This window comes from Gymnodraco acuticeps, unplaced genomic scaffold, assembly GCF_902827175.1.
Source record: "Gymnodraco acuticeps unplaced genomic scaffold, fGymAcu1.1, whole genome shotgun sequence".
Lineage (NCBI taxonomy): Eukaryota > Metazoa > Chordata > Actinopteri > Perciformes > Bathydraconidae > Gymnodraco > Gymnodraco acuticeps.
Window position 1 is genome coordinate 1,455,158 of NW_022990622.1, and position 26,764 is coordinate 1,481,921.

Here is a 26,764-nt window from a genome sequence, read left to right on the forward strand (position 1 = left end):
ATACATATATACATATACATATATACATATACACATATATATACAAATATATACATACAACTGAAGGGTGAAGACACCTGTGTACTGCAGGAAGTGTCAGGTCCCTCTGTGCTTCACTACCAAAAATAACTTTTACAGGGCATGGCATGACTTACTGAAGTAATACTGTAACATTCAGGGTTTGTATAAAGTTTTTTTTTGTACCCAAAAAATGCTTGTTGTATAGTGTGTTGCTATTTTTTTTTAATAAATCTGCTCCAGTTGGAGTCAAATGTTTCCTAAGTTTCCTCATTTTTATTGTGCAAGTAACATGCATCTCATGCCAAGAGGGAACTTGCCACACACTCCACACACCACACACACACCCACTTAATTTTTTTTTTAGCAATAATTATTTTTTTTTTTTATGGAATGAATACCTATAGTGATAATTAAATGTTGTACAATGATTTTTACAGTCTGGTACCTGTGGTTAAATGACACTGATGGAACCAAATGTACCCAAATGTGCCCAAAGCTTAGTCCGCTTGGACTTTTTTTTGCTAAATCTCTCTAAAAAGGTCAATTCTCACTTGTTTTGCCTCAATCTTGATTCAGGGTACTTATTATATGTTATACTTTGGATTCCTAAAGCTTTTAGGCTACTAACCCATCATTCAAGGGTGGTTTTCACTATAAGTAATGGGTTTTATTTGGACGGAGACAAAGATTTACACTTTTTGACTATGTTCCATCTGGATTTACTCTGACACTGAAACATCTTTATTGATTCTGACACTTCTACATCCAACTCACAGATGTGACCTTGCTTTGATAAAATAAATTATTCATATAACCCTTTTAGAAGTTAAGTTATAGTCCTTTGTTTGGGGCATGTCATTTTCGAGCTTGAAACCTGAAAAACAGGCTTGGGGCTTAAGAGGTTAATGGCTGATATATTTATGATCCACGTCACATTTTCAGTTCCTCATGTTTGTCTAGAAGTCTTCTCATCAGGGCTCTATAAATACAGAACTACGGCAGATATGTAATATTTAATGCAGCCGAACTGTGTATCACAATGCCGTTATGTGATGACTTTCAAAGAGAAAAGCAAGCACACTCGGAATAAAGTATTATTTTTATTTTTTTAAATGTTTTCGGTCTGTTTCTGGTATTTGTTAATGACGATGTGCTGTGAGATGTGAGACTGGTATTGCACAGGGGAAAATAACGTATCTTTAGATGCGGATTTTGTTAAACTAATACGTTTGCGCTGTGGACCAACACTATACATTGACAGGGAAGGGGGTAGCAATAAAGATAACACCATTAATCAGTTACACAACATAACAGAAATAATATCGATAGCATCGTCCCTAGCAACCACCTTGGTAACAATGAAAACGTTCTATGGACGCAATTTCCTGAAGTAATCTGCGTAATAACTAGCAAACTAAAGATCATGTACATCCACTGCACACATAATCTGAAATAACAACCCATATTTCTCGCATCAAATGACATCAAAACGCATTTTAATGGCCAAACTAACTTTAAAATAGGCATTTTCCACCGAGAATAAAACGAAGTTCGGCCATGTTTTTTTTTCTGCAGGTAGAAATTTGAAGATCACGTGACATAGACGCCAGCCATTGGAATGAATGGTGAAAAAAACGGAGTTTGTCAAACAGAGCACATGGTGTAGTCCTAAACGATAGCTTGGGATTCTGGGTAGTGTAGTGTCTTCTGCCATCCTTTACTCCGAAAAAACATTTGTTTCTCCGAATCGAAGGGGAAAAATACAAAAGCATTGCACACAATTTTAACCAATCAATGTTGTGTAATTAACAAGGATAATCTGGTGTTTTTTAGTCGATGAGTAGTGCAGATATCACTGTAAAATCAATCGACAGTAAGGGGAATACTTACTTCCGGGTGTACAATTCTCCGTTATCCAATGAGAATGGACGCTCACATTGCCTTTAAGGGCAGCCGACACAAACGAATGCCGTGCTTCCATGAGCGTCAAATCCCGCCGCAGATGAGAATACATTGCAATCAGTTAAAAGCTATTTGCGTCCCTTTATGAAGCTGAAGAAGCCTAGGAGCGTCAGAACTGCACGCCACGGGACCCTGACCAAACGTCGCTCCTGGACGATTATGGAGTGAGAGTGTGTTGCCACAGCTGCTTGCATGTCCCCTAAACACAGTTTAGTGGGGAATGGAAGCCCAGCTGTGTACTGACAGAGTAGAGGGGCAGGACACTGAGACTGTGGCCGTTTCTCAATGTCGAGTATACTTTCTGCCAGGGTCGGCTCCAGAACAAATCGAATGGGGGGGAAATCATTTACCATGGGGGGGCACACACTGCCGTCAACAACCAACACACAAACACCAACGCAACTTCAATTTAAAAAAACATGCTGTAAAGTGTATTTCACACACATTGCAGGGGTGTAGTGCTATTGTATAGCGCACCTATGACTTGTGCATTGTTGGAGTAGATATCTCTGCTCCGCGCCGATCCTATATGAGTTTGCTTTAAAAGAAGGAAAACTCAAAACAACCAGGACGAGGGTTAAACAATAATCTGTTTGCATTATAAACGGTAATAATACAATACACTTTCAAAGGGGTCAGGCCTCCCCCTGCTCTGGTCCTAATGCCGGGAGAACTTATCATCTTGACGGCAGCAGGAAAGAGAGCGAACCCAAGGCCGAACAGGCTTATATACAAGAATAAAACAGGAGGGGTTGGGTCAGCTGGTCATCTTTTCAGGTCATCTCATTGGGAGATGCAAAAGATGCTGTGTCGCAGCGAATCAGCGCGTGCCAGCAGAGGACCCGCAAACAGTCTCAGTTTGAAGCAAAACAAACACATCTGGCATTCGCTGTCTCATATTTCTGTGGCCTCCAAACACACATTCTTCAGACTTCCCTCTCTGCTCCCCTCCCCCCATCTAGTCTCCTGTCCTGCAAACCTGCACCCCACAATGCTTGGAGCAATTTTAGTCCTCACATTTATGAAAGAATAAAACAGAGAAGTCAATAGAACACAAACCCAGATATTGTTTGAGCAGTATTCACATATCTGCTCAAGTAGCCTTATCCTGCATATCTTTCACACACACACACATATTTATCATTAACAGAAGTTGATTGTTCCTTTTAGCCTAAAGGCTTCTGTGAACTTCCCTTCACCTCGGAAGTCAGCTCACCCAGAATCAGAAGGACCATTGTCTCTCTAATTGTGTGTGACCCAATCGTCTCATGCTCTTTAGGAGTCTTGAAATGAACGCACATACATTTATCTCATTAACTAACACTTAACATCCCATATATCAGGTGACATAAAAATGAATATACCAGAATTACACTGTATTAAACTTTTTGCCATAACACTTTATTTAAATTCTTCAGCATACATGCACGGTTGTGGCACGTTCACCAAAACAGAAACATATGGACTTAGGCCACCATATAAAAGTGTGCAAATGTATTTAGTATCCTATCCATGTGAACATGTTTTAGGTGGGGGTGGACCTAACCTCCTTTAGGAGGGTCTGGGGGCATGCTCCCCCGGGAGGATTATTTTTAAAATATTGAAGTTAAATGCATCAATCTGGTGCACTTTGAGAGCAACATGAAGAGATCTATGGATACATCTCTCAGCATCCATATGAAACAGAACTGTAAACAGATTTACTTTTTCTTTATGGATATTTTACTAATCACTCCCCTTTTTAACTGTATTCTTGTGTTACTGTCCTATAGTATTTCATACCCGTTTTTCCTTTATTTTCTTATTCTTTAATAACTATAATGATCATATAAAGGTGTTCCTCGCAAATACTTGTTTAAATAAATGGTGACCAAACCGTTTGAGACCCACTGAGATAACCTACACTAAAGTTAACTATTGTTAACTGTGATCGTTATTCTCGCGTCCAGGAAAGAGAAGCTTAAAAATGAGACTAAATGGAGTCTCTGGAGGTTCAAATTTGGTACTTTAATTAATAAAAAAAGCCGCAGTAAAGTCACAAACAGGATATTGTTCAGTCAGGAGAGAAAGACTGCAGCTTCCTCTCCCAGGTGCCGGCCGTGCAGAAGAGAGCTTACAAGCATTCGTCCTTCCCGCTTGCTCGCTGTTCGCTCCTCCTTTCTGTGAGCTGTAGTGACGTAGGAGACTTCCCCCCCTCGTTCGTCTGTGTCCGATATCGCGTTAAACAGAGGATTTCGACATTTTACATTCATTGCTTACTTCCACATGCCTTTTCTCCTCCTTATCTCTTTCATAACTTTATATCATCGCTGCTACAACCCGTTGCTGCAGATACACGCTTTACAACATCAGGAAGATACGTCCCCAGCTGACACAGAAAGCGACGCAGGTTCTGGTCCAGGCTCTCGTCATCTCACGCCTAGACTACTGCAACTCCCTCCTGGCTGGTCTACCTGCATGTGCCATCTGACCTCTGCAGCTCACCCAGAATGCAGCGGCTCGTCTGGTCTTCAACCTTCCTACATTTTCCCACACCACTCCGCTCCTCCGCTCCCTTCACTGGCTTCCGGTAACTGCTAGAATCCACTTCAAGACACTGGTACTTGCTTACCATGCTGCCAATGGATCTGGCCCTTCGTACATCCAGGACATGGTTAAACCGTACACCCCAGCGCGTGCACTACGCTCTGCATCAGCCAAACGACTCGCTGCACCCTCGCTGCGAGGGGGACCCAAGTTCCCATCAGCAAAAACACGTGGGTTTGCTATCCTGGCTCCAAGATGGTGGAATGAGCTCCCCATTGACATCAGGACAGCTGATAGCTTGCACATCTTCCGGCGCAAACTGAAAACTCATCTCTTTCGACTCCACTTCGAGCGATAGATTTATTAACAAAGCACTTATATACTAATAAAGGACTGGCTTATCTAAAGCCAGTTGAGTAGCACTTGAAATGTTTGGCTCTATGAAACCTGATGTACTTATATGATTCTGTTTTCTTCAAGGTTGTGTCTTCCTGGTCGAATGTACTTATTGTAAGTCGCTTTGGATAAAAGCGTCAGCTAAATGCAATGTAATGTAATGTATATGTAATACATGTTAACGGCGTCAATAGCCACTTTAATGATACTAATGGGCGGTAGTCCCGGATGTCGTCATGAAGGATTTTCAGAATAAAAGCTTGGTATTGAGAACTTCCGGTTTTTTCCAGAATAAAATAGCATTTAAACTGACGGTATGTTTAAGGTACATTATGCCATAAAACATTGATTTTAATTTCTAACAGTCCCTCCTTACACACCTTTTTTTTATTTCTAACACTATCTAAACACTGAGAGAGTCCTTACCTCACTTAGCTGAGGTTATACGATCCTCTCAGTCTGACAGGAGAGGACTCTCTTCCACCTTGGTGTAGAAACAGCTCTTTATATCCGTTAGCTAGCTAACCAGATGCTAACAACAACATTCCACGTTACCACTTGCGCACTCACAAAATGCGCTCGTGCCACACACACACAGAGCCGAGCTTGAATGAAACACAGAGACCCAGAAGTAGGCTACTTGTACTGTACTGTATATCATATTATTTTCGATGGCTTTGCTGTATGATCAGTGTAACAGATGAACAGATTGCCACCGGGCTTTCATCTAAACACACAGCCACGTAATGATAACAAAACAAAGGTCGGGGGTCATTGGTCAAGCAACACACCAATCAGAGAGCAGCAGTGAGCACACCTCAGGCTGTGTTTTATATTTGTATTCTTTATTTCTGATGTATTTCACACAAAAAACCTTTAGTGGAAACGTTTTCACTTATATCATTAAAAAAAAAAACGGCAAAGTGGCAAGGCTTGCCCACCCTGCGTTGGGGGGGCACAGTGACTCATTTTGGGGGGCATGGCCCGCAAACGACCCCCCATGACGCCGACCCTGCTTGCTGCAGAGCCACTATTTCAAGTATACTACGTCATCGAGTGGCGCCGAATGCTGGGCATTTAACATGCATTTAAACAGTCCTTCAGCGCCACTCGATGACGTAGTATACTTGAAATACTGCAGCAGGTATACTCGACATTGAGAAACGGCCCGGGTTACTCACTCCAGCTTTGCAGCGTCCCTCCTCCATTCAGGAGCATGAGAGAGGCACATCTATCATCCCAGGAGGAGATAGGTTTCCTTTCAACAGAAATGCAGGCCCTGTTGCAAGAACGGTGGGTTACGTGTTGTAACCCTAGTTCTAGAGTGATGTGTGTGTGAAAAATGCATTCGGTAAAAACGATTGCATTCATCCCAGAGTAAGAGTCATCTTTCTCCACAATTCCACATGTCCCCATAATGTCTCGTTGAAATCGGTAAGATCCATTTCATATGATGTTAATTGGGCACTCATTATGAGACACGATTCCCCACTCGCGAGGGGTAAAGGCAGCCAGTGGGCGTGAGTGAGTGTGAGCGTGATTAACCGCAGGAAGTGCTGTGAAAGCGCTGTGCGGGAGCAGGGACAGGTTTGGCGGCGGAGTGGGTCGAGACTGAGACTGGGGTATTCACTCCAGTTTTGCAGCATCCCTCCTCCATTCAGGGGCTTAACCTGTTAAACCCGAGAGTACCCTAATCCTGGTCCGGCAGGTAGTTTTTTCACAAAACTGTGTCTCAGGGCTTCTTAATATTTAAGAACCTATTAATGTGTCACTCCCGATTAACGGGAAGAAACTCAGCTAACTGACAACACGAACCATTTTTACCAAAACAAAACACAAGTCTCATAAGAAGCGTCTAAATGACCCCTGAGCGAAAAAATGCTGACGCACTTAGCACAGAACTCAAGGTAAAAATACCCTTATTACTTATCGTAACTGCACATACAAGATATCAGATTAAGGCTGAGATTCCACAGATTATATAGGTATTAGTATCATCACTGAGCGATCAAAACTTGCTACTGGGGAAGCAAACACAGACACACATCGTAGCATTACGGAGCAAACACAGGAGATCGTCTCACCTTAGCTGTTATTCTGATCAAAAGTCGTGTTCAATGGCATTACAACGATACAAATGGTCCATAGGTTAATCCAATGTGTCTGTCACTTTGAAAAAAATATTGATAATCCATATTTCAATTTTTATGTAAAAATCTGAGATTTTATATTACACTGTAAAAAAATATTTTGGATTTTAGTTCCTTTAACTCATTTATGTGAGTCAGGTCACCTACATTTGACCAAAACGTTGAGACAACTAGAAACGTCAAGTTTTAATCCATTCAACTTGTCTGTGAAATTAAAATAGTACACTCAATTCAGAATGATTAGTTTGCTCAGCTTTTGCACATGCGCAGAATACTGCCCCTGCAAAATTGCGTGTGTCAACCCGTGCATCCAGCATCCTCCCTCATAGGCCGCAAGGTGAACCTCGAAAAGTCCTTTAGAAAAGAAATCCCGCTCCACAGAAGTGAAACTACACAATCTTTAGTTCATAAAAAAGAACGATTCATGCTTATCCACCAAAAAAAATTTCGTCGCTAAAATTCCTGCCAATTCTTCTAGGCACGTAATTATTGGCTGAACTATTCCCTTCGAAGCGTAATAATATCTTGGTCCAAAGTCGTGCCACGGTTCATCACGTGATCGTGCTACACCAATTGGGTAGCTGCATATTGTCAACAGAAGTGAAAGATGGCGGCCGCCATGGTTTCATCGAGTAGCGGAGACGAGGAAAACGCACCAGAAAGTCTCAAAAAGTCAAAATTGTCAACACACAAACATTGTTACATGCATATTACGTCTGTGAAGCACGAAAAGGTTGATTGTTTTACCAATACAAGATGGAATACGTACAGGACAAGCTTACAACGGTCGCTCGGCTTGAAGGGAGACTCTCGGAACGTGGTGGCTGAAAACCACAAGCACTGTCTTGATTTCGAGTTCGAAGATATTCCTGAGGACGCTGGCTTCCACCACACATGCTACATAAGGTTTACCGACACAAAGGCCATGACGAAGGTGGAAAGACGGCTCGCACGTGAGGGAGATCAAGACGTTAGGGAGGACCTTGAGGTCGAGCCCATCCCATCGACGTCTCGCAGCACGTACCGAAGCCAAACAGAGAAGCTACGATCAAGGTCAGGCCTGCCAATCGCAGGCTCTGGCCCCGTCCTTCCTGCCCTGTGCATTATATGCAAGATGAAGGAGAAAATGATCATCAAAGCAGGCAAGCGACAAAGGGATCAACTGTGTAAGGCTGAAACATTAAAAGCAGGTAAGCAAACCCCCTCCCCCACCCACACACCACACACACACTACACACACACCACACACACACACACACACACATATTCTCTGTGGTTGAATAACTGAAAGGTACAATTATGTGTGAGAGATACGTCAACAAACTCATTGAGTTGTCCTTTTTTTCCGTTTAGGCAAATTGCAGAAAGCTGCTGAGAAGAAAGATGACCAAAGTGTTCTTTTACATATAAAAGACAAAGACTGTGTGGCTCTGGAGGTGCGGTACCACAAAAGCTGTTACAGTCAGTACACCATGTTTTTGCTGAGACCTGACAAACCAGAGACAGAACAGTAAGTTATTTCTCCTTGGATTGCTTTACCTATTTGCACTACCACCAGACTGAAGTCCAGGTGTGTGTCCGCGATGGCTATATATATATATACACATACACATACTTAACATTATAAGTAAACATCCAATTTCCTTCTGTTATATGTGCACACAATCACAACACTTATTCATTTATCCATTTATTTACTTCTCATTCATGTGTTGTAGGGATGAGGCAATGTTTGATGCCAGTTACAAGCTGTTCTGTGAGAGGATCATCCGCCAGAGGCTGCTTGTCAACAATGAGGTGCTTAGAATGGGCCAGCTGAGGCAGGCCTTCATTGACATGGTGAAAGCAAACGAAGGTGTTGATGCTTCAAACTACAGGTAACTGCAATGTAATACAAGTCTTATTATTTATCATGTGCAAGGCCAGCTTTAAACAAAATGTGTATGACAGGCCTGTTTGGAGAAACCCCCATGATGTGTAGTGTGTAGTGTTGTTTGTGATGATGTGGGCCTTTATTTGGCTTCTTTGGTGTTAAATGTGCTGTATGGCAGATAGGTTCTAGTCTGTAATGTCTTGTATCACCTCCACCACTCTGCTTTTGATGGTACTCCTGTGACTCGTAATTGTCACTGTTTTGTTGTGTTACAGACAGGATCTGTTGAAGAAGAGGCTGGCTCAAGATTTCCCTCAGCTAGCGTTTCACATGCCCACCAAGCGCAACGTCTGCGAACTGGTTTTTGCTGAGACTCTGTCAAAGGATGCACTCGTGGACATGCTACCAGATCCATCCGGTACGGAAACAACACAGTCCAGTGAATTGAGCCAGACAGACAGCGACAATGAAACAGGGAGAACAAAGTGCCAAACAACACATGAGGACACAAGGACACTGTATACAGCAGCGTTGTTTTTGAAAAGACTGCTTAGTGACACTCCTGGCATGTCATGCCCATGGCCTCCCACTTCTGAAAATGTAAATGTCACTGAATCTCAAACTGTTGTCCCCATTGGACTATACAATCTGCTCAGCTGGATTATAGGTTCCACTGAGGAGCCAACACTGGATCATTATGTCAACATTGATGATGACGTACATTTGAAAGTGTTGTCTGTTTGTCAAGACATTGTGTACCTTGCTTCCAAGGGCCGCAAGCAGACACCCAAGTCCTTGGCTTTAGGTTTAACTGTTCGACATTTAACTGGATCATCACGCATTGTATCACTGCTTAACAGACTGGGACATTGTGCATCATGGGACACAGTTTTGAGTCTAGACACTAGCCTTGCCCAACTGACACTAGTAGAAGGCAGAGACAAAATACCGAAGGGATTCTCAAAGCGGACACCCACAACACTTGTGTGGGATAACATTGACTTTGGTGAGGAGACACTATCGGGTCGTGGAACTACTCACCATACAAATGGAATTATGCTCCAGAGTGTGCCCGGCGAGCCTATGTCCACAGCAATCAGACAGCCACTGAGAAAGGGAGTTACCTCATTCATAGCCCCCCCCCCCAATGCCTATACAACCTTACCATCAGTCCAAAAGGCAAGGGCCACAGAACTTGTGTCAACCAGTGCAGTCAGCGACATGCAGAATGGACACCCACTTTGCTGTACAAGCTGAAATGGCATATGCTTTTGTGAAGTCCACATGTACGGATAGTTGTACAATCCCAAGCCGGACAGGGTTCCATACACTGCTTCAGGATGAAAACACTCTGCAGAAGTCCGCATTGTATTATCTTCCAGTCATTGAAGCCTCACCAACAGAGATGTCAACAGTCAACACTATCCTGAAGCGAAGTGTCCAGATTGCTGACCAGCTAGAACTGGATCATATAGTTTTAGTGTTTGACCAGGCTATATATGCCAAAGCAGAGCAAATACGCTGGAAGGATGTTGAGTTTACAAAGCGTCTAGTGATTAGACTAGGTGAATTCCATACATGCATGTCCTACCTGAGTATTCTAGGCAAAAGGTTCGGAGATGCAGGACTGCAAGATATCCTCATTGAATCTGAAGTTGTTGCCCCAGGATCCATCAATGGGGTACTCAATGGCCATCACTACAATCGCAGCATGAGGGCTCATAAACTTCTATATGAGAGTCTGCAGCGCATCCGGTTTATCACCTTCATGGACTCCTTGCCACCCCAAGAGAGAGCTGCGTGCATGGATGTCATCACTGAGATGGAATGTGCCTTTCCAGACAGATTGATGGATGTTTTGAGTGCAGATCAGAGGTTTGATAATATGTGCTCGAAATATGCAGACTTTGTGCAGAGGAGGAGTACAGAGAATGCAACATTTGCTTTCTGGAGCTCATACATTGACATGATGCAGCTACTCCTCCTGTTTGTGAGAGCAACGCGAGAATCAAACTGGCAGCTTCACCTGTCAACCGTCCGGTTAATGATGCCATGGTTTTTTGCCTACGATAGAGTAAATGACGCTCGATATTTACCTGCATACTGGCTGGAAATGATGAATCTGCCTGTCACACATCCCTCTTGCCACAGTGACATGAATGTGAAAGGCCAGTGGACTGTCCAGCGACAAAGTGTTCATGGATTTGCCTCCATTGCTTGCGACCAGGCTATTGAGCAAACGCTTAACAGAGATGCCAAGACCAAAGGTGGCTGGACAGGGATCACACAAAATCGGTCTGCAGTGTATCGCTGGATACTGTCACAGCATGAAAGAGCCGCGATAGCAAGACAGTGTGAATTAATGGCAGGGATATCTCCTGAGCTACGGACAAGAAAAGACCTGGACAAGACACGCATCTCTGCTGATGCAAAGGCTGTGAGTAGAATCTTGGACACTATTGATTCCATGCTCAACCCTTTTGATGTACACCAAGACGGCATTGTGTGTCTTAGCTCTGGAAGAGTAGCAACAGGAGAAATCACAAAGGATTTGCTTGTTGCCTCAGAAAAGGGTGAAAATGCTGTAAAGGAGTTTATGGAGCAGAGACTGTTATCCAAAACAGTTGACATATTTGCCCCCATAATATCACAAAAACTCAAGACTCTCAGTGATCAGAAAAAGCCCCCCAAAAAATCTGCAGCAGGCAAGGAAGTGATTTTGCGTGCTGACAAGAAGTTATTTTCCAGGCTCCTCATCCTTGGCCAGAGCAGGACAATTGAAATGAGGGAAATTCTGTCATATTCCTTGGGAACTGTGTCATATCCATTAGCAAGTGCTGATGGTTCACTTGCCAAAACAAACAAATCAGCTCTCATGGATCTATTGCAGAGCAAAGGTGGAGAGTGCTTGGTTGACAAAGTTCCAATAGGTGGTGCCATTCTTTTTGATGGCATGGCAGTCATGCAGGCCATGCCATCCAGACCAGCAACATTTGGAGAGCTTGCAGAGACCATACTGCAGAGCATACTCCAACTTGCTTTGCATCACAAGTGTACACGCATTGATTTTGTCACTGACCGGTATCCACCCATCAGCATCAAAAGCCTAGAACGGTCCCGTAGAGCTGATGCAGGGTCACAACTAATAACAATCTTCAGCCCAGATCAGAGAACTCCAACCCAGTGGAAGAAGTTTCTCTCTGACGGAAAAAATAAGGAAGCACTGGCCGAATTCCTTTATGTGGCATGGACACATGCAGACCTCACAACAGTGGGTAAAAACCTCAGCTTGTACATTGCCCATCAAAATCAATGCCACTGTGTAACTGTCATGGAGGGTGTACAGTCTGTTGATGTTGTTGAAGACCTGCAGTGTGATCATGAGGAATGTGACACACGGGTGTTTTTACATGCCCAACATGCTGCACAGGAGCACAAAGCTGTCGTCATCTAGAGCTCTGACACTGATGTGGCAGTCATTGCTGTAAGTCTGCAGGCAGATTTGCCATGCAGCTTATATGTGTTCACAGGGACTGGCAACAGGACACGGATCATTGACATTGCCATGGTGTCATCAGCTCTCGGAACCAGTGTGTGTTCAGCCTTGATTGGAATTCACACGTTCTCTGGGTGTGACTCCACAAGCGCTTTCTATGGCAAAGGCAAAAGAAAGTCATTTGCTGTTGCATGTGAGAAAGATGACTACCTTAAGGCTTTCAGAAGTTTAGGTACTAACTTTGACTTGGAGCAATCAACATTTGCACTTCTTTGCCGGTATGTATGTCACCTGTATGATCAGCCAGCAGCCGAACATGTAAATGATGCTAGGTACAAGGCTTTCTGTATGGCATCATCGGCCTTGCCAGAATTAAGCATTCCCCCTACTCATGATGCCCTCCATCAGCACTGCAAAAGGGCAAATTACCAGGCAGCAATAATGAGGTCCTGTCTCAAAAGAGAAATGAATGCTCCATCACCTGCTGGATATGGTTGGGAAATAGAGGATGGGAACTTACACGTCACCTGGATGACAAGAAATCCTGCCCCTGACAGTGTGTTGCATGTGATACACTGCAGCTGCAAAGAGTCTGCCTGTGAGAAAGGCAGATGTTCATGCTTCTCTGCAGGACTCTGTTGCACAGACTTATGTCGTTGCTCAAATTGTGCAAATAAAAAAGAAACAGAGGAAGAGAACGATGACTGCCCTGACACTGACAGTGAGGAATAGGAATAAAAGAGCCTTCTTTCCATCTTTCTTAAGCTCTTTTCTGTTCTTTTGGTTTTAGTGCCTGGCCGACGCGCTCACACATCACTCATAGATACGTTTGTTTTTGGTACTAGAACAGAGTATAATCAGCAGGACTCTTTTAACCAGCTGAGGCAATCACAGCACCAATCAGCCGCTCCGCCCAGCCTGACACCAATCAATTATACTACATTACATGTCCTTCTACTGTTTTCTATGTCATACCTTTTATATTTGTAATAAATCTCGTTTTTATGGTTCATCAGTGTTGTTTTCATTTGTGGAGGGATGAATGAGTAAATAAATGAATCAATGGACATTGGTATAAGTAAGGCAAGGCAAGTTTATTTATATAGCACTTTTCAACACAAGGCCATTCAAAGTGTTTTACAAAAAATTAAAGACATTAAGAAAATGGCATTTAAAATCAGTCATTCAAAAGAAAAGCTAATAAAAGAAACATTAAAAGAAAAAATACATGGATAAAAGTTACAGTGCAGTCTAAGATATGAATAGTTCAATTAAAAGCAGCAACAAAAAGAAAAGTCTTCAGCCTGGAAGTACTGCATTTTATTGATCTAAATTACTTAACGTAACAAGTTAACCTTCTTCTTGGACGCAGAAATCAAGTCATGTTTATTTTAAGAGTGCATTTAACGTGTACAGGGTAACAACAGACAGACAAAAAGTCCTCAGTCTAATGGAATAATCCCAATGAACCTAGCGATGTGAACATGGCAGTCCAGGAATGATAGTTTGATAAATATGAGTTTGATATACTTTATTAATCCCCGTGGGAAAATTGTTTGTAGCTGGAGTTGGCTGATATCATCATCTTTTATTTAAAGAGACTCTTGGTCCATTATTACAAAAACATACAACACTCAAATATAAATGAAAAAAGGCAGTGGTACCAATGTTTCCACAGAGGTGACTGGTATCGTACAGCACTGAAACACGGATTTGACAGCAGCATAATGACAGAGTTATGAGAAACATTCAATCGACAGATGAATTTGTACATTCGATTTCTCAAAAGAGCATGGAACGTGTTGACTCGTGCGTTACAGAACATTTCACTTGCACTGCACCACCTTGGTTTTCTAAGCAGTATACGCAAACAGTCATTATATGCAACCTGGAGCTTCTTGAGGCTTGCCTTCTTATACTTGACCCACAAGGGGGCAGTATAGAGAGGAGTGCAATAAGCTCTAAAGAGGTTCACCTTAACCTTATCTGAACACCAAGAGAGTTTTCTAGCCAACATGTTGGCTTGCATATATAAGACACACCGCTGTCTATACATGTCATCATCATCAGCCATTTCATCTGTGATGACGTGTCCCAGATACTTAGTGTTACAGCAAACAGACAGCACCTGTCCTGACAGGTAGAATGTTGGAAAACAAAGGTTCTTATCCCCTTGTGCTCTGCAGATCATTACAGCGCTCTTCTTAGCATTGTATTTAACGTCAAATTTGACTCCGTAATCAGAACAAACATTTAGCAACTGTTGAAAACCAGCACTGCTAGGAGAAACAATAGCCAGATCATCGGCATACATAAGATGGTTTACAATCACATTACCAATCACACACCCTGTTTTACAGACACTTAAATCATCTGATAGATCATTCATATAGATATTAAAAAGGCATGGTGAGAGGAGCCCCCCCTGGCGGACTCCATTACCAACACCAAATGGCGCAGAGACTGCATTCCCCCATTTGATCCGCATGCTCTGGTTGGCATACCAATAAGCCAGGATCCTAATTATACTGTTAGGCACACCCCTTTGTCTCAATTTTAAAAACAGTTTATGGTGGTTAACTCGGTCAAAAGCCTTAGAGGCATCAATGAAACCAATCAGAACAGTGGAATTCTGTCTTCTATATGTTTCTACCATTTCCTTCAAAGCATAGATGCATAGCTCAGTACCATGCTTAGCCTTGAAGCCAAACTGGTTATCTGAGGTACATAAATAGGAACATAGTCTATCTAACAAAATTCTTTCCAAGACTTTGGATAACACACTGGCTAGAGCAATTGGTCTATAGTTATCCAAGCTCCCTACCTTGCCCGCTTTGTCCTTAATGACAGGGACCAAAGTAACAGTCAACATGGAGTCTGGCAACATACCATGAGTCATGAGGCCGGTAAAACAAATGGCAAGAAGAACTGCAACCTTTGGGCTTGCCAGTTTAAGGTGCTCTGCAGTGATTCGGTCAGAGCCGCATGCTTTATTATCAGCTAGCTGTGCAATTGCTCGATAAACCTCTTTAGCTGTGATTCCCACTGTGTCACTCTTCACAACTTCACCAACTTTGTAGGGGTCACTTTTAACACAATTAAGTATATTAGAGTAATGTTGCCTCCACAACTCAGCTATGTTATCGGCTCCAGATACTCCCTCTATGGTACACGGTAATGACGTACTGGCCCTGTTCAGAGCTCTCACCTCCTTCCAGAAGCCAGTCACATCATTATGAAGGAGCTTTTCAGCCATAGAGTCCGCTCTCAATGTTTCTGTGTGTTTGTTGACATAACCAACTGCATATTTATATCTAGCATTTGTACGCTTTTTGAGATCCAGGACAGGCCCCTCTCTGGGCCTACCTGCCTGGACCCAGGCCCCAAAAGCATTCTTGGCTTCAGCGTATTGATCAGCCACATGTTTATTCCACCCTGGCTTGACGTTGTGTCTCTTCCTAGAGTAGGTACAGCACGGTCTACTGGCCTCCCATACAGCTCCCACAATACAATCATACATGTTACAGAGGTCTTCACGGTGAGAGTTTTCATTACAACCCACATCAACACACAGAGTTGCCACTTTGGGTAGATATACATCACTCAATAGGACATCAGTTCTCCCATAGTACAATAGCCTATCCTCATTTGTGAGCTTGGACCAATCCACTTTAGTGTTACAGGCATTTTTAACCTCCTGAGACATCTCAGGGAGACTATCACAATCTAGTGACATTATAAAAGGAATGTGATCTGACATTGATGCCTCATACACAATCTCGATTGATCTTACAGTGTCATGGGCATTAGCAGTGCTTATGCAATGGTCAAGCCATGAAGTTGTATGCCAGGCCTCGCTTATATATGAATAGCTATCTGTAGGCAGAAGTATTTGGCTTGATAATATAAGATTGTTATCATCACAAAACTGTAGCATATGCTTAGCAAACAAGGACCTTTTGTCTGATATGTCAGCATTCATATCACCCACTACAAAAACACTGGTGGAATGATTATCAGCAATAAAAGAATGTATAAAAGCAAGTCTGTTCAGGTATTCATCTTCATTATGCTGTGACTCATATGGTGTATATACATTGAGAATGCTAAACTCCTTGTTATTCATTTTGATCTGTACAGCAATACACCAGTCAACTTCAAGCCTGATGACATTAATGACAGTGTCCAGCTTTTTGTGCCACAGGATAGCCACGCCCCCTGCTATCCTTCCTCTCACTATTCCCAGAGAGAGGTCCGTAGTGGACTCACCAGCCCCGTGAAAATGGTCATTAAGAGAGTTCAACTTTCCCAAGTCCTGCTTTGGTAAGAAAGTTTCTTGCAAGCATAAAATGTCACATTTTGGTAGCAAGTTGTCCACCACTACACGTCGGATCCTATCAGCAGCGCTGTTGCCCATGCGCAGCCCGCGACAGTTAAATGATCCAACCCGCATAACGTTTAGCTAAGCAGCTCAGCCGTAGCCCCATTCAGTACCCTCGCACCAGCAAAAGGTCTAGCTCTGCTAGCCCCTATCACCACCGCTTTACGTGGTTCATAGTATCTTCTCACAACTGAGCCTTCAGGCCAGAGTTCTGGGTTAAACATCTCCGCAACTTCATTGCACTCAGCACACACTTTAAACGAGCTATATCTGCTGCTTGCAGTGTCAATACGGTGACAGTTAACATCACGGCCGAGTTGTTCAGTTAGATATTCGGACAGTGTCTCAGCATCAAGGTCTGGCGAGAATTTGGTAGCAAAAACACTCACCAACTTCGTACGGATCACTTTGATATTCCCTTGTGCAGCAGTGCCAACAATAGGCTTAGGCATCCTCCGTTCAGGTTTCCCAACAAGCTGTTTAGATAAGGCAGACTGGCCCTCGGCCCTATTCCTCCGATCTCGGCCCTGTTTCACAACTTGACTCCATACCTGCGAATTTACCGCAGTTCCTCCAGGGCTCACGGTCCCTGACGCAGCGAGCGGGTCAACACAGTTGGGATGTACTACATCAGTAGAAGAGCCGGGGGGGCTCGCATCCTTCACCAACACCGCACCATTACCCTGAGCGCTCCCACAGGTAGTTTCAGCGTCACTTGGTACAGCCAGTCCTCCACCATGACTCGGCTCCAACTGGCGTTCTACGGCAGCAACTCTGCTGTCCATGGTCGCAGCCACAGCACGCAGGTCCTCACCGATATCTGCCTGAACTTCCACTACGTGTCTTAATGCGCAAACCTCGCTGTGCAGTCGCTCCATCTTGCTCAGCAGGTTGGACACATCCAGGTTGTTAAACGTAACAGGCGGCAGCTCATCCAGGTAGTGGGAGACAAAACGGGGGATGTTTTCACCGCATTCATTTAGCACTTTTAGGCAGCTTTTAATATTGTTTGCATCCTTCTGGTTGCCTTTAAAGGCCACACACCGCTGCTTGGTTTCAGGACAGAGTTCAAACAACGTCTTTTTAGAAGTCTCGATCCATTCGGAATCGAAGGTGTTAGAGGCTACAAGGACTAGCTCGTCCTGGGTCATAGTTTTAATTTTAACCGCCAGGAAGTTGAGTAACTCATCCTCTACAATAACTAGGCCGTCAACAGTCTTATATATTGTAGGTTTTAGTCGAGGCCGGTGGTTTGAATCGGGAGCTACCGAGCCATAACACACACCATCAGCCGCTGATAAACGCTGCTAGTCAATGTTGATTCGATGGTCAACTCTGTTCCCAGATAGTAAAACCTCTCACAAATACCGCGTATATAACGCAAATACCTCGGACTTAGTGATGTATTAAGACATATGACAAAACATGACATAAAACAAGCATACAGCACTGTTTAGAATCCATTTGGTCTGGTTTAGCGTAACCATGGCGGCCGCCATCTTTCACTTCTGTTGACAATATGCAGCTACCCAATTGGTGTAGCACGATCACGTGACGAACCGTGGCACGACTTTGGACCAAGATATTATTACGCTTCGAAGGGACTAGTTCAGCCAATAATTACGTGCCTAGAAGAATTGGCAGGAATTTTAGCGACGATATTTTTTTTGGTGGATAAGCATGACTCGTTCTTTTTTATGAACTAAAGATTGTGTAGTTTCACTTCTGTGGAGCGGGTTGAAACGATAACAGGGTTCACCTTATGGCCTATCACCTCATGGAACGAATTCAAAACTAAGCCTGCGCGGTGCGGTTGAAATTGTGAATAATTACAAAAGGTGAGTTAATAATTTATTTTTTCCGAGTTTAATGTTTAAATGTACCTATATGTATGTATGTATAACGTTTATTAGAGGCAAAACCTAACTAGCCACGGTGGCCGTGTTTCCCCTCTTCGTTAGTGTAGCTAGCTAACGTTAGCTAGCAAGTGAATTCAGTCGTTGCAAGAGCCAAAATGTGCATGGGGGTTTCAGAATGGTTTAGTTTCCTGGGATATATTCAAGATTCAACATCTGTATTGGCCATGTACATGCTTCACACATACTCGGAATTTGAACTGGGGGGGGGGGGGGGTTGCGGGGGTGCTATGGCGTTTACTAGGGATGCTCCGATCAAACAAAAACAACAAATTATTACATTCAGACTAACTACTTATAGTAGATGAAGTACATCATTCAAAAGTTTAGATTCACTTTGGATAATAACACGGGAGAAACGGAGGCTCTATTTCCCTCTTTCTCCTGACAGCCAGTCAGTTTCAGACTCATGCAGCTAGCTAATCCGGTAATGAGTGACCCGACAGTGAAGAATAAACATATTTATAACTAGTTTAGCTTGTTCCAGAGGTAGATAAAATAGTTAAGTGTGTAACTTGGAAGGGTGTGTGTGTGTTGCTCCGCTCAACGGTCCCTCACAACGGGAGGACCTGCGGCGGTGATTATGTAGAGCTGCGTGTCTCCGTCACCTCTGTCTTTCTGCTTCACACACGTTGCATAGAGCTATTTTATTGTCTTATCAGGACACCTTGAACTGCCACAACGGTGAAGCCATTTTGGTGAGCTTGTTTTGCCGCGAGCAGAGAAAAGTCTCATGTACCCCTGCATAGGCTTCTCTCCCCATGACAATGATTTTTAACCATTATTACCATTATCCAGGGGGTATATGAACACTCCTGTGCCCGGCCTGGAGCATCCCTGACTGGGTCCTATTTAATGACACGTCCCCCCCCCCCATTTAAAAGTGCCTTTCCCCCTATGAATCACTGTTATCACACCCAAGCCCAGCACCTGGGCTGCTGCAGGCAGGGGGGCCTGCTGGAAGTCCCAGGGCTTTTGGTAATTGAGACACCCCAACCAACTAACATTACAGTAACATGGTCACATCTCCTCAACCCCAATTCAGCTAGCAATAGGGGAAAACACAGGCAATTAATTTCAGTGCTTTTATTTTTTTGTGTGCACTAATGTTAAACCACCTTGACTTTTTTTATTTTTTTCACAGGAAGTGTAAAGGGAGAGGACCATTCCATTGTAGAACTAGGTAATCCTATGAAGTGGAAATGTAAGTTCTGCACGTTTTCTTCAGCTAACCAGCGTAGTATAATAAGGCACTATAAGTTGAAACACGGACATTATGGTAGGTATTGTCCTTTGCCTTGCATCTACAGTGACTGTGTGTGCTCTTTCAAGACACAAGTAGCCCTCAAGAATCATTTACTGAAGCATGAAACAGTGACTCTGAGACCTCAAGATACTGTTGCTCGTGGATCTCAAAATAATATTGTGACTTATCGACTACATTGTGAATTATGTGATTTCTCTGAGCCCTGTACACTTAAAGAATACTTTGTTCATTTTGGAGTTCATTTGAAAAACAAGGAAACTGTGAAGTGCCCTTTTCAGCAATGTCTATTTCATTCTAATGTGTATTCCACCTTTAGAGCACATAAAAGTAGATATCACTGCTCTTCCGAATTGAAAGATTTAAGGGCCGAGTTAATTTATGATTGTGATCCACCAGCTGCAATCAGTGGGGAATGTAATGTAACGGCACCAATAGACATTGATGTCTCACAAGAGGATGTCTCACATGATGAATTTGAACATGTTAGTGGAGAGTCAGTTAAGCTTAAACTTGCATCCTTATTCTTACGTATGCAGACACTCTTGCATGTCTCCAAGTCAGCTACACAAGAAATAGTTGATGAACTATATGAAATTGGTACTCTAGCTGGAGAGTGCACCAAGACATCTATTGAAAATGTATTAAGGCAGCACCTTAGCGTTGATAACAGAGGCTATACAGGGAACAAATCCTCTTGGTTTTCTTTCAAGGAGTGGCCCTTTTGGCACTGATCACAAAAGGTCAACTTTTTTCAAAGATAATTTCCCTGTCATTGAGCCAGTAGAATATGTCCTAGATGCAGACCGGAAAAAAACGTTTGTATATGTGCCCATATTGAGTGTGCTAACTGAGTTGCTAAACAGGAATGATATCCTTGACAAAGTGTTAGCTGAAGAATCTTGTTCAAAGTTGCAGTCTGGTCAATTTAAGTCATTTCGTGACGGCTTGTTTTTCAAAGAAAATCCTCTGCTCTCTGGAGATGAGTTATCAATTGCTGTTGGTTTGTATATAGATGATTTTGAGGTTTGTAACCCATTAGGCACCTCCAGAAAAAAACATAAAGTGTGTGCCTTGTATTGGGTAATTGCCAATCTACCGATCAAATATAGATCAGCTCTGTCATCTATTTACCTTGCCCTTTTCTGTAAGAGTGACGATTTAAAAACATTTGGGTACACTAAAATTCTAGATCCACTTTTGAAAGATCTACAGATACTTGAAAACCAAGGAGTTTTTATCCAGCGGTTGGGGGCAAATATTAAAGGGACAGTGCTTTTTGTCTCTGCAGATAACTTGGGAGCTCATTCTCTTGCTGGTTTTCAGGAGTCGTTTAATGTAGATAAGTTTTGTAGATTTTGTTTGGCAAGTCGTAAGGATATTCAGACTACTGAAATAAGAGGTGATTCATTTCCTCTCAGGACTAAATTGTCCTATGAAGCTTGTGTTTCGGAGCTCAAACAAAATGCAGATCTCACAAGTGTAAATGGTGTTAAAAGGGACTGTGTTTTAAACAGGTTGACCTATTTTCACACTGTAACAGGGTTCCCACCTGATGTTCTACATGACCTATTAGAGGGAATTGTGCCTGTTGAACTTAGCTTGTGTCTGAGCAAATTGATTCATGATAAATACTTCACACTTGCTGAATTGAACACTGCCATTCAGAGATTCCCATATTCATTCTCGGATAAGACTAACAAACCCCAGAGACTAAGTCAGACTTTCAGAGTTAATGGAACAATTGGGGGAAATGGACACGAGAACTGGACTCTATTAAGGCTACTGCCCTTGATAGTTGGTCAACTGGTTCCAGAAAATGACAAAACGTGGAGGGTACTTCTTGAACTAAAGGACATTGTAGAAATCTTATCCTCCTCTGTGTTTACAACTGAGTCGCTGTGCTATTTGGAGTATAAAATCTCAGTCCATAGGCAGTTGCTGCAGGATGCATTTCCTGATTTGAAGTTAAGACCAAAACATCATTTTGTCGAACATTATCCATACCTCATCCGATGCTTTGGACCTTTGCTTGACTGTTGGACGATCCGTTTCGAAGCCAAGCATAGTTTTTTCAAGAAAGCTGTCCGTGATGTAAACAATTTCAAGAATATTTTGCTCACATTGGCCAAGAGACACCAACTCATGCTGGCTTACTACCTGGACATGCCCAGCCTTTTTAAGCCCCCTGTGGAAGCTGGCAATGTATCTTTTGTGTCTCCAGACATTTTGGATAACTCTGTCAAACAAGCTATCAAGTTCAAGTATAAAGATGTTTCATCTGTGTCTCTTGCTACCAGTGTCTCTCTGCATGGCACAAAATACGCTGAGGGGATGTTTTTATCTATTGGTACCACAAGTGGGCTCCCTGATTTTGGGAAGATTCTCAAAGTACTGATTGTTGGAGACAAGGCCTCATTCATTATTGAGCCTTTTTCAGCCTGGTACGTGGAGCACCTGAGATGCTACGAACTTACCAAGAAACCTTCCACAGACCTCCTAGTTGCAGAGCCAGAAGAATTGAACAGTTACTCCCCACTGTCCCCCTACCTTCTGCAAGGAAGACTCCTGATCTCACCTAAGGTGTTCCTAATACATTGAGGTATTAACCCTGTTATTCCCTATTCGTATTTCCCTATTCTCCTTCCCCGTCTACCTGCCAGCCTGTCTGTCCTGGATTCCTGCTTGCCTGTCTGTCTCCCAGATTTCCTACCTGTCGTCGTTGTTCCCCTCGTACCATCGTTATCTGTCGGTTTATTCTGTCAGTGCTTTGACTGTAAAAAATGTTTTCCAGTAAAGCCTGTTTGTTCACCAAAACTTGCCATTGTCTCTGTCTGCGTTTGGGTCCTGCTTAACCCGACCGTAACACACATGCCTGAGTTACCTAATGTTCATATTCTCTTTTCTCCCAGCTCTCTCCTCTATTGAACAGCCAGCATGTTGCTTCACGTCATCCTTGCAGATGACAACATACAGAGAGTTCGAATTGAAAGTCTTCCGGAGACAGTTGATGAACTGAAGACCATACTGAAGAACCACCTCACCCTGGAGGGTGAGATGGTCATCCAGTTTCAAGATCCTGAATTCAACAATGAGTTCTGCAACTTGACGGACATATCGGAGCTACCCAGAGAAAGGCTTAAACTGAAGATCATTATGTCAGACTACACATTGGACACAGGGAGTTTGGACACTTCCAGTGGGTCATCAGGAGAGACGTCTGGTCGTTCAAAACACTGGCCTGATCCATTCACCATACCCAGCTTTTCCTATGACATTGAGTTGAAGCTCAGGCGAAGAAATGAAGCTTATGAAAAGGATGGTTCCTTGTTCGCTCCCACCAATGATGTCAAGACTGACATTCTTGACAAGGTTGGGCGAGCCATGTACGACTTCAATGCATATCCAACTCCAAAACAAGTTCAAAATGTTGCCAAAGCCCTGGTTGAAAAACATCCATGCTTAAAAGAGCCAGGATCCACACAGGGATGGTACTGCTGGAAGTTTAGCCTCAGTTTTAAGATGGGAAACCTGCGTCAGAAGTATCGTATTGCTGGATGTCCTGAGCTTACAATCAACCGCAAGAGGTCAGCAGGTCAGGAAACCAGAAAGATGAAGAAAGCAAAGCGGGCCGAGATCAATTTCCTCCCAGATTTTCCGCAAGGTAGAACTCCCAACAGCCTTGAAGAGGAGAGAATAACTCTGCAAGATGAGGTAAAGAAGAAGAAGCCGGACTGTAATCTGATAGATTCACTGATGGGCAGGTCCTTTGCGCTGCGGAGACAGGAAATTGTTGAGAAGGAGCCACTTGTGGCGGAGGTTGAAAGCAGATGGCCAGCATTGTTTTCAGAAAGACAAGTGAGTATAAAGCTTTCACATGTACACCCCCTCTTTATAATTGAAGAATAATTTTTAAAGAATTGTTTATTTGTCATACAGCTTTGACACATCAACACATGCGTGCAGTGGGAGGCGACACATCAACACAAAACACAAATACACATGCACAATGAAATGTGTTCTCTGCTTTTCACCCATCTGTGCTGTCCTTCGTCCAAGGGCAGCCAGGAGCAGTGGGTGTCTGCAGGGGCCGCTCCCTGTCCAATCTTGGGTCAGGGACGAACAGGAGAGCAATCTATTCTTCTGAATGTTTTAATATTGGGGTTCTGTTTTTGGTCCTTACAGATTGCTGCTGAGTTCACGCGTCTTGTGGCTGCTGACCTCCCCAAGTCCTTCCTTTCTGGACTCGACCGGCATTTGCCAAGACTGCTCGAGTTGTACAAAGCACGAGAGAGACGCGACACAAAGATTCACAGTCTGCTGGAGTCTCTGGATTCTGAAGTAAGTGAAGAAGTTGCTGTTAGATTGCTGTTAGATTGCTGCTAGACCGCCCCGTTAATACAGTGATGTCTTTACATGCCGGAGACCAAACTCTTTTATTTTTATCTGGTGAACATTTTAGTTTTTGAAAGACTAAGCTAATAAATATGGATTGAAGCAGAATATTTCGTTTGATAAAAACATGTTGTCTATGATGAAATTATTACATCTATCTTTTTTACAATAAATGTTGAACTTTTGGACTTTACAATGCCATAAAAACACATCCAAGCAACACATTAATGTAACAGATCACATGTAATATAGTCAGATCTATCGTGCTCTAGGTGGGCAGTGATATATAAGCCTATTCATTTAGCATTCACACAGTCGGTGATATTTTGCCAGCTGTCCTTTCTGCATTTGTCCGTTTAAACTGTGTTGCTTTTAGCCGGTTTATGATTTTAACTTCTTGGTTCTTACGATCCGCGAGCACCATGCTGTGATTGGTCAGTAGGCGGCGCTTTTGTACGAGTTGATCTGATATCACGAACATAACCTGCTCCGGAGCAGGTTAGGCGTTCAGCATAAGTTACCGCGTTGATCTATCCCAGTAAGAAGTGAACCACCTTCGTAGTACAGAAACCCAGGGTTAAACCTGAAGTGACCTCGCTAACCTCAAATCCTGCTTCGTAGTACAGGCCCCTGGTCTGTCTAGTTTATTTTCTTGATGCCTGTTTTGATGTGTTTTGCAGAACTCCAACCAGAACAGAAGGTCTGCAGCACTTCTTGGACTGCCATATTTCATGAAGGAGGATCCCTCCAACTTCATCAAGTTCTGCGAGGTACGTTTCAAACTTAATAAGAGATGAGTTCCTTAGTGTTAATGTAGCACCCACCTTGACAGGCCATGTTCTTGCAGATGAATTTCATCTGTTGCCATCAGGGCGTAGATATGCTCTACCTGCTCTTAAGACTAATCGCTTTTCAAAATCATTCATCCCCTCTGCACTCAAACTTATACATTCTTGGTAGGTTTTTTAACTTGACTATTTATTTATTTATTGTGATGCTATGGAACTACTTATTGTGTAAATTGGAATGATCCACATCTCTGCCCCCGGGTGTATCTATCTGTGTGTTTTCTTCCTGTATGTTCCTCCCTGTACATAACATAAGCTGCTCACAACCAATTGCCCCTCGCGGGATTAATAAAGTTGTTGATTGATTGATTAGTTATTCAATGTTTTCTGATATAATTCAGGCCACTGACTCAGAGGAGGCGGCAGCTGTAAACGGAGTGGATGTTGGCGTACTGATCGTCACAGAAGAACGGGAGCCGGCAGCCCTACCAAGGAATATTGCGGATGTTGCTGTGATCCTGGAGGGGCGCATTGTTTTGCGCAAGCTGCGAGATTTACCAACCGGCTTTGCTGTGCTGATGGGCATACTTTACAGCCTCAACATTGATTACCCTAAGGGACTGAAATATACCTTTGAGGTCATTCAGAAGGTAATCATGGACATTGGTGGAGGCACCTGCTCTGCTCGGGCTCATGGACTGCGAAACAAATTGCTTCAGGGCACAATATAGAGATGTGGTTCCCTTCCCTGTCTGGGTTCCACCTTAAGGTTATTTAATGTGGTTATTTGATGTGCTGCACAACTCCAAGGCAGCCAGCAAGACTTGTTCTGTTCCAGCTAAACTGCATTACAATTGTTTAACTATTTCCTTTTAAACAGGGTGCTGGATTTTCCCTCTGTTGTTAATTTTGGAATGATATGTTAGCTTGTTATTTTATGAAACGATAATATGTCTGTCAAGTATAGAGTGCCGCAGTGACGCGTCCTAAAACCCGGAAGTAAGCTGCACATGGGTTCCTTCGACAAAAAACAAATGCAATTTCTCCATAGGATTTTGGAAAATAGCTCGAAATAAGGTCTGTGGTTGAAACACGTTTAAGAGACAGATCACGTTTTGTTCATCCGGATAATCTCCACATGTCTACCCTACTTTTATAATTTTCTAATCATAAATATAATCGATAGATTTATGATTGATAGATTTATGATTAGAAAATTATGAAAGTAGGGTAGACATGTGGAGATTATCCGGATGAACAAAACGTGATCTGTCTCTTAAATGGGTCTCAACCACAGACCTTATTTCCAGCTATTTTCCAAAATCCTATGGAGAAATTGCATTGCGTTTTTGACGAAGGAACCGGAAGGAGTTTACATCCGGGTTTTAGGAAGTGTACTGTGGCACTCTATACATGTTTATACACTATACAGATTCGGTTAAAGGCACAACTTTTCATGTTTTTAAGTTTGGTTTGTTTGCAGTTGGATAGATGTTTCAAAGAAAGGCGTTGCCTTTAAACTTATATTACTCGAGGCATAGTTTGTTGTTCTATTAATAATGTGCTGCTGATGTTCCGCCTTGAGCTACTGCACTT

At 43.0% G+C, this 26,764-nt stretch overlaps 2 protein-coding genes across 2 annotated transcripts; both read left to right on the plus strand.

Moving 5' to 3' along the window:
- The first annotated feature begins 8,454 nt into the window (after positions 1 to 8,454).
- Positions 8,455 to 10,237, plus strand: LOC117554660. Its single transcript, XM_034229130.1, has 3 exons — positions 8,455 to 8,565; positions 8,774 to 8,932; positions 9,204 to 10,237. Exons 1-3 carry the CDS (start codon positions 8,528 to 8,530, stop codon positions 10,183 to 10,185), a joined length of 1,179 nt encoding a protein of 392 aa, XP_034085021.1. The 5' UTR covers positions 8,455 to 8,527; the 3' UTR covers positions 10,186 to 10,237.
- Positions 10,238 to 23,474: 13,237 nt separating this feature from the next.
- LOC117554659 lies at positions 23,475 to 26,100 on the plus strand. Its single transcript, XM_034229129.1, has 4 exons — positions 23,475 to 23,843; positions 24,171 to 24,326; positions 25,061 to 25,150; positions 25,570 to 26,100. Exons 1-4 carry the CDS (start codon positions 23,508 to 23,510, stop codon positions 25,897 to 25,899), a joined length of 912 nt encoding a protein of 303 aa, XP_034085020.1. The 5' UTR covers positions 23,475 to 23,507; the 3' UTR covers positions 25,900 to 26,100.
- Positions 26,101 to 26,764: the final 664 nt, after the last annotated feature.